This window comes from Galeopterus variegatus, unplaced genomic scaffold (genome assembly GCF_000696425.1).
Source record: "Galeopterus variegatus unplaced genomic scaffold, G_variegatus-3.0.2 Scaffold1088, whole genome shotgun sequence".
In the NCBI taxonomy this organism is placed as follows: domain Eukaryota; kingdom Metazoa; phylum Chordata; class Mammalia; order Dermoptera; family Cynocephalidae; genus Galeopterus; species Galeopterus variegatus.
Window position 1 is genome coordinate 100,105 of NW_007727199.1, and position 8,313 is coordinate 108,417.

The 8,313-nt window shown below is 43.7% G+C and overlaps 1 protein-coding gene across 6 annotated transcripts in view; it reads right to left on the reverse strand.

Moving 5' to 3' along the window:
- Nucleotides 1-8,313, reverse strand: part of MADD (MAP-kinase activating death domain) — a 40,175-nt gene that overhangs the window by 12,308 nt on the left and 19,554 nt on the right. For 3 of the 6 annotated variants that reach the window (XM_008574688.1, XM_008574687.1, XM_008574690.1), the window contains exons 20-25: nucleotides 5,730-5,830; nucleotides 4,603-4,686; nucleotides 4,126-4,284; nucleotides 1,126-1,234; nucleotides 429-549; nucleotides 218-323 (exon numbers count right to left, since the gene is read on the reverse strand). In XM_008574688.1, the coding sequence (XP_008572910.1) occupies nucleotides 218-323; nucleotides 429-549; nucleotides 1,126-1,234; nucleotides 4,126-4,284; nucleotides 4,603-4,686; nucleotides 5,730-5,830 (680 nt within the window). Of the gene's footprint in view, nucleotides 1-217; nucleotides 324-428; nucleotides 550-789; nucleotides 853-1,125; nucleotides 1,235-4,125; nucleotides 4,285-4,602; nucleotides 4,687-5,729; nucleotides 5,831-6,809; nucleotides 6,864-8,313 lie in introns of all 6 variants that reach the window. The other 3 variants (XM_008574685.1, XM_008574686.1, XM_008574689.1) reach the window with 3 other exon arrangements.

Sequence of the window (8,313 nt, forward strand, 5' to 3'; positions counted from 1 at the left end):
TTACTGGTCATGAAAAAAGACAAAAAAAAACAGCCTGGTGGCTTCAGATAAATGAATCATATGTAAACTGGCAGAGAGGCCTCGGACTTTCGATCAGGAAGAGAGCCCTAGTAAGGTGCTTTGATAGCTTCCCAACTGCCCTAGAATTTAGGTGATAGGAACAAGCCTTGCCCTTCCAGCATCAGCATTAGTTGGATGTAAGCAAAATCAACATCACCTTCATCAGCAGCATGTAGGAGATGAGGTTGTGCAAAAGTGTGGCCAGCAAGCGATCTTCATCATCCTCCAGGCGCTTCCGGTCATGTTCTCCCAGGGACAGGTACCTAAGCAGAAGACCAGGCACAAGTCAGCCCTCAGGTGGGAGACCACAGAACTAACTGGGAGGAGGCTGAATATGCATATTTCCAAGGGTTTCCTAAGCCCCATACCTGTCAATCATTTCCTGGGGACCCTGGTCCATACCCATCCCTTCTCTCTCCAACATCACAGCATCTAAGAATGCATCTTCCCAGAACTGCATTTGGTCCCATAAAGTAGAACGCTCTTTGCCTGTGTAGAATAAAGGTTATTTTTAGGGGCTTATTTAACATTTAAAGAATATGGCTGCCAAATAAAAATAAAGAGTAAACTCCAGATAAAAGGGAGTCATTACAAATTCCAGGTCAAAAGAAACACAAACTTCTCTACCCCAGATATAACATTCTTGCCACCAGTCCCAGATGCCTCCAAGTGAGGCCCAGTCCCTCCCAAGGAGGAGGGAGAACACAGCACACAAAGAAAGGTGGTTACTTATAGAAAAGGTCTCCATAGCAGCATCCTCTAATTGGTCCCACATCGATCCTTTGTCTCTTCCTGCCAATTTGTGACCAGGAAGGACCATGGCAGCAAGAAAGGAAAAAAAGGAAGACAGAAAGACAGAGGCTATTGATTAACACTAAAATCCAATCGCACCACTGCTTGTTCCAGACCCAGTAAGTCACCTGCTTCAGACATAAAGATGCTATCTAACATCAGCATTGAGATTAGCAAAGAGCCAAGCAAGCATCTAATTGTTCAGTGCTACCCTCTACCCTGACTGAGCCAGCTTTATTCCAGTGCAAGGGGCCTTCCCCATCTGTTTCTCACCTAGGAGTCCCTCATAGAGATAGACTCGCTGGCTTACGTCTTCGGAAGAGCGAACTGGGCTGCCTGCCAGCTTCTCCTTTACACTTGGCTTTAAGCTGTGGGCTTTACCCTAGAGAGAAGAGGTGATAGGTCAACTGCCAGAGGTGCCAATCAATAGGGGCAAAGTAAACCAAGCATCTAAGAGGCTCATATACCAGTCACCACCCATTAGCAACATACACTCCAGTATCCCTGGCTTCTGCTAATCTGCTTGCCTCTAGAATTTGACCAAAAGTCAATTTGATAATCCGGCTTTCTGTTACTACCTCCTAAATCACGTGATCAAGTTTTCATTTTGACTTATCTTTACTCCTTAGTCTCTCTAAGACTATTTTCTCTTTAAAAAAAAAAAAAATTAGGCTAATTCTCTGTAGCAGCATGACACAGTAGAAAGAACGCAGGGTTTGAAGTCAGACTGACCAAGGTTCAGATCCCTGACTCTTATTAGCTGTGTGACCTTAGGCATAAAACTTAACTTCTCTGGGCCGGACCGGTGGCGCACTGGATAGTGCGCCGCTTGGTAAGCGCGGCGGCGCTCCCACCCGAGGGTTCGGATCCCACATACAGACCGGCTCCCGCTCACTGGCTGAGCGAGGCGCGGGAGCAACACCGAGGCTTGCGATCCCGTTGCCGGTCCCCGGTCCGGTACGGGGGCAACACTGAGGGTTGCGATCCGTTGCCGGACACGGAAAAAGACAAAAGACAAAAAAAAAAAAAAACTTAACTTCTCTGAGCCTCATATTCCTCATATGTAAAAGTAAGGTTATAACACCCACCTCAAAGGACTACTACAAGGATTAAACCAAAAATACATATAAAGCACTTAACAGTTCCTGGCACATGGCTGGTAATTGATAAATGTTAATTTCCTTTTTTCTACCATCTCATACCGCCCCTGAAAAATGTCACTAACTTTATCTGCCACTTGGGCCAGCTTTGAATGAACAGACTTTCTATTCGTGCAAAAAGGATTTTCAACTAGGTAAGAGGTAGGTAGTATCATGCCATTTCACAACAAATCGAATAAGCAGAGAAGCAACTAATCAAATGTTATTTAGGCAATACCTCATTAGTATGATTAAATGCCAGTCTCCTGGTTCAAAGCCCAATACCTTGTTCAATGGACCATACTAACTTAATATAATTTATTCCTTGTTAAAATAGCCTTTTTTCCGGCCCGGTGGCGCACTGGATAGTGCGCCGCTTGGGAAGCGCGGCGTCGCTCCCGTCCGAGGGTTCGGATCCCACATACAGACCGGCTCCCGCTCACTGGCTGAGCGAGGCGCGGGAGCAACACCGAGGCTTGCGATCCCGTTGCCGGTCCCCGGTCCGGTACGGGGGCAACACTGAGGGTTGTGATCTGTTGCCGGACACGGAAAAAAGACAAAAAAAAAAAAAAAAAAAAAAAAAAAAATAGCCTTTTTTGAGCCAAGAAATTTACGTAACTGCTCTCAGCAACTCAACTGTGCAAAGAGCCCTTGCCCACCAGCACAGGACAAGTTTGTCTCAGGAAGGTGCCAAGAATGGCAGAACACAGCTGAATGGCTTGTGGCAAGACTGATACTCCATCATATTTATCTTAACATCCAGAATGGAAGTACACTGGAAGGATTTTAAACACTCTTATTTAAAAAGCCTGTTAGAGTTAGACGGTTAGCTCAGTTAGAGCATGGTGCTGATAACACTAAAGTCTAGGGTTCTATCCCTGTACTGACCAGCCATCAAAAAGACGCCCCCAAAACAGTCTCTTAGACTCAAAGAGAGTTAAGACTCATTAACTTGAGTAGCCTTGCTGACTCTCAATCCTATCCCCAGTCTTCACTCTGAGAGGTCACTGGGTCTATCAGAAACACATATACAGAAGGCCGTGGGGAAATGATTAGCAGTGTTACATAAGTGATTTCACTTAAGTTTTACCTTCCAGTCTCCCCACAGATCAAATATAAGGACCTGTGAGCTCTTGTAGAGAATGTTCAGTCTCATCTCTGTCTAATAAAGTGGTAAATGCATCAGAATGTTTAATGCTGCCTAGAAAGGCACTAGACTCTGACAGTGTGTCTAAGGGAAGGACTAAAAAGAATTCAGTTCATTACAGCTGATCATAGGTTACTGTGTCACCGACAGCAAGTTCTTTTTTTCCCTAAGGCTTTGTTTCCCTCACCAATCAGAAAAGACTATCATAGCAACATAGTGAATTGCAAAATCCTTGAGAGTGGGAATATGCCTTATTCATCCCTGTTCCTTTTTTATTTTTTATTATTATTTTTTTAAAGATGACCGGTAAGGGGATCTTAACCCTTGACTTGGTGTTGTCAGCACCACGCTCACCCAGTGAGCTAACTGGCCATCCCTATATAGGGATCCGAACCTGTGGCCTTGGTGTTATCAGCACCGCACTCTCCTGAGTGAGCCACAGGCTGGCCCCTATCCCTGTTCCTTTAGAACAGAATCTGGCACTTAGTAAGTCACTCCACAAATGTTTGTTAATGCATGAAAACTTCAAATAACTGTTAGGAATATAGCAAAATGAAATGCTATGCTAAGGTAAAATAAAACCGGATTAGAAACAGGTAGACTAGCACTAAATGAGAGCTATAATTGCCCTGACATTGCCACAAAGGTACTGCTTTGTCTGTCTTAAACATGTAGTAATATATAGTTTGTCTCTTCCTGGGACAAAGTATTTATTACTACTACATAGGATTTGAAGCTCTTCTCTGACTGGGTGGGGAGCCTAACTCGTTGATGATTCAGAACAGGGTTCTAAAAGCCTCAGATCACAGAGTCAAATGACTATGAAAAATCCTTAAGAAACATTTTCCTTAAAGCCAGATATGTGAGAATTATCCACTACTTACTTCATCTTTTCCTTCTTTTTGTCTCTTAACTTTTCACTCTTTTCTAACCAACTTCCCTCCCCCATTAAGTAAATGGCTTTCTTTCGTTAGCAACAAATCTTACAAAGATGGAGCTTGTGGCAGAGTTGGTCTCAATTTCACTATCAGACAAAGTGCCCCGAGAGCTTGCCAAGTGGGCACTGCCCTCGCCAGCTGGTCCATCACCTGCATTGCTGCTCAGGTCACTGTCTGCTCCAAGGGTCTCTCCAGAACTATTACTCACCTGGAAAGGGAAACAAGTAGTAAGGGATACTCCCCAGAGAAGGACTCCCAAAATGCCAAGCTGTTAGAGTTCTCCACTACCATAAAAAAGTATCGAATTTCAAAGGTGTGCCAGACAGCCTCTTGAAGTACCTTCTTAATAAGATGACAGGCCCTGGATGAAATCCTGTGTACATACACCTATGACAGGTAAACATCTCCACCATGACAACCATGCTGACCTGAGACTAAGACCAGCCTCCAAAGAGAAAGCAGTCCCCTTTCCCAAAGGGAAAATCCACACCCCACCCACCAAGATGCCAGTGTGGTGTTCCCCTACCACAGTGCTAACTTCAGAATCCTGACTTGAGCTGCGGATCATAACAGCCGGACTCACACCAATGGCAGAGTCTTGATCAGTCTTCTGAAATAAGACACAGGGACAGACACGTTAGGGGAGGTGTCCAATTAGCTCTCAGTTTCCCTCAGAAATACTGTACTTTCTTCCCTCTCCCCATCCCCATGCTTCTGTTATTATCCTTAGAAAGGTCATGAGTAATTAACTTTTTTCCTACATATAAAAGATGCAACTTACATAATAAAAAAATACACATTAAAGAAATATATGCTCACTGTAGAAAACACGTGAAAGAATAATAAAGAAATAAGAATAAGCCGGCTGACTGGTCAGCTCACTTGGGAGAGTGTGGTGCTGGTAACACTAAGGTCATGGGTCACATAAATCTACCATCCACATTAACCACTGTTTTTAGTGCACAATCATCCCTCAGCATCCATTGGGGACTGGTTCTGGGACCCCCTGCAGATACCAAAATCCACAGATGCTCAAGTCCCTTATATAAAATGATGTGTTATATAAAATGGCATAATTAAATATAATCTAACATCCTCCTGCATACTTTAAATCATTTGTAGATTACTTATAATACTTATACAATGTAAATACAATGCTATGTAAATAATTGTTATATTGTATTGCTTAGAAAACAATGACAAGAAAAAAAGTCTGTACATGTTTAGTACAGACACAACTATATTTTTTTCTCAAAACTTTTTGATCTTCGGATCCCCACACTGGCCAGCCATCAAAAAAAAAAAAAAATTTTTTTTTTCCAACCTTCAGTTGAATCCACAGATGGGGAACCCACAGATATGAAGGGCTGACTGTATTTCCATTCAGTCTTTTCTAAATACATTTTAAAAATAAAATTGAAACCATACCGTATATAGCTTTATAAACATTTTTCCATGTCACTAAACTTTTGAAAATACATCTTTAATGGATATTAATATTGTATTATGTGGATCTATTACACTTATTTAATCATTCCTCTAATATTGGACATTTATGCTTTTTTGAGGTTGTTGTTTTGTTTTTTTAACTTAAAGAAGTACTCTGAAATAGGAAATTTGATCCTCGCAATTCTCAATAAGGTTGTCACAAACCTGGGAACCAGATGTCAGGCTCACACCGCTGTCTGCGCTGATCTGGGACTTTTTCTCTTCTGTCTCACCAAGGTCAAAGACAGGTTTGATTACTTCAGGCCCTGAGTAGGGGAAGACTTCTGTTACTCAGTGCACAAGGCTAGGGGCAGGCTGGTGAAGGGAGTGGGACAGCAGCACAGCCTAATCCCAGGCCTGTTCAGCATGTCCCAGTCACCTTTCCAGGAACTGCCCCCCTTGGGACCCAAGGAAGAAGAGGTCCCCAGATGCCTTGAGAACCAAGCAGGACAAATTAGACCTGGTCTCAAGGGGGTTCTTCAATCATCTTCTCAACCTGAGAAAACTCTGAGCAAATCATCCTAAAACAGAAAAGCCCCACAGACAAATGTCTAAACCATATTCCACAGTACTCAGAATCAGAGCTTCACTGGTGCCCAAGACTATTTAAGGATCCCTAGGTCACTCAGTGCTTCCCAAACAAATGGGTCTAAAGGGGCTAGAAAAGCTTAGGCCCAATGAGATAAAAGAAACACCAGCTGTTTCTGTGGTCAGTGCCTACTCCCACCCTACAACTTTTATATTTGAAATTAAGACCACCCCCATTTTTCCCCACCCACCCACAATGGTATGGCAGAAGAACAGAATGACAGAAAGCAAGAAAGCGTGCCTAGGCAAGCCACCAGAGAGAGTTGGGCAGCTACAGACTCAACATGGAGGGACAGCAACCATCTCTGCCAACTGTGCCCACAGGCCTTCAAATGGGTGAGGGAGACATCAGCCAATAAGGGACACTGAAATAGACAAACATTCTCCCCACCAATTCTGAAGCAATAGAAAACTAAATTCTAAGGGATTTTATTCTGTAGACACCCTGATTGCAGTCTGACTGCTATGAGGGGAGGGGAAAAGAAGCATCCTATAAGCCGTCCACCTAGAGTTACATACCGCCTACCTGCTCTCATTCCAAACACCCCCCAACAAGCAAATTTGGGGTGGGGCAACAAAGAGAGCCTGCCCCAACTGGGCCTGGGGAGTTGGCAGGTATGGGAGACTTGGGAACAGGAAGGGGCATTTGTTCCTTACTCTGTTTTTCCAAAGCTTTTTGCTTTTTCACTTCCTGGTGCTTGTTCCACAACTCTACCCCAGATGCAATGCAAGCAGGAAAGAAAGACAGAGAGAGTCAGAGGCTGGTCAGACAGACGAAATGGAAACCCACCCACCCAAGTTGATTCTGTCTCAGGATTACCAATCAAGAGATACAAAGATATCTTCATCTGGGGGGCTCATGGGGGAGGAATCAAGAGATCCAACACTTTCCCCCAATCTAATGGACTAAAGACTCCAAATTTCTAATCCTAACCCCCCTGTAGCAACAGAAACCCTGTGGGATGTTAGAGCTAGAATTTCCCTTAATGAAGCTCCTTCATCTTTGCAGGAAGAAACTGATCCTAAAGAAGCTGGAGCACCTGCTGAAGATCATGTAACTTCACATCAGTTTAAACTTCCACCACACCATGCTTTCTCTGCCAAATGAGCTGGGGAACACCAATTTTTTCAGATTCCAGATAAGACAGGTGATCACCTCAACCAGCCAAAGGGTTTCAGGAGCATGAGCACTAATCTGTTTGATTCGCTGGACTGGACAGAGGCCAACTCATGCAAGCAGTTAGCATCCCTCCTTGTTTCTACCCAAAAAACCAACTCACCCTCAGAATCATTGCCTGCCCTACCAAGAGACCCATTCTTAGCCAGTCATCTGGAAAATGCTTCCAGTAGAAGTGACAGAGAACATAAAATGGTCAAGACTAGCAGCTTAGTAGGAGAAAACAGAGAGAATACTAATCACAGCAATTCTTTTCCCAGAAGGAACTTCAGAGTTTACTTAGTATGATCTCCTCATTTCCCAGATGATACAGATCCTGAGAGGGGAATGGTTTGTCCAAAGTCACATTCCTAGTTTGAGGCAGATGCAGGACTAAAACTCCAGACCTCCAGATTGGCAGGTCAGTATTTTTTCTAGAACATCCCATCAAGAAGGAGAAAGCCAGGGTTCGTTGCCTCTAGGATAACAACAAGCTGGCTAGAGAAGTGTAGCTCCCCTAAAAAGAAACTGCTTCCTTATTACCATTTATGGGAACATAAGTCAACTGCTAATACTTGTAGCAAAGAGGTATCAGCTGGAGGCACTGTGCCCTGGCACCTAGAACCAGAAAAAGAAAGATAACCTAGGTGACACAAGGTCGAGTAGGAAGCCAGCCAAACAGAAGGTTACTAAAGCATTGCCTTAGTGGGAATGGAGAAACACCAAATGTAAGTAAGCTTTTAATCAAGCCCAGTAAGGAAGGGTTTAAAGAAGAGCTGATTCAGAAATCTATACCTCTGCAGTCCAGAACCCAGGAAAACATGGTTGCCAGACATGCCCCAGAAGAGCAAATTCCAGGTCAGTGTGGTGGCTGGATGGTGGGAAACTGGCTTCAGAGGCCCAGATGATCATAATTTTATAGCTCAGAGATGCATCTATAAACCTCCCTGTGGCTTCCAGGAAATCATGTGGCCTTTTTTTTTTTTTTTTTTTTTTTTTTTTTTG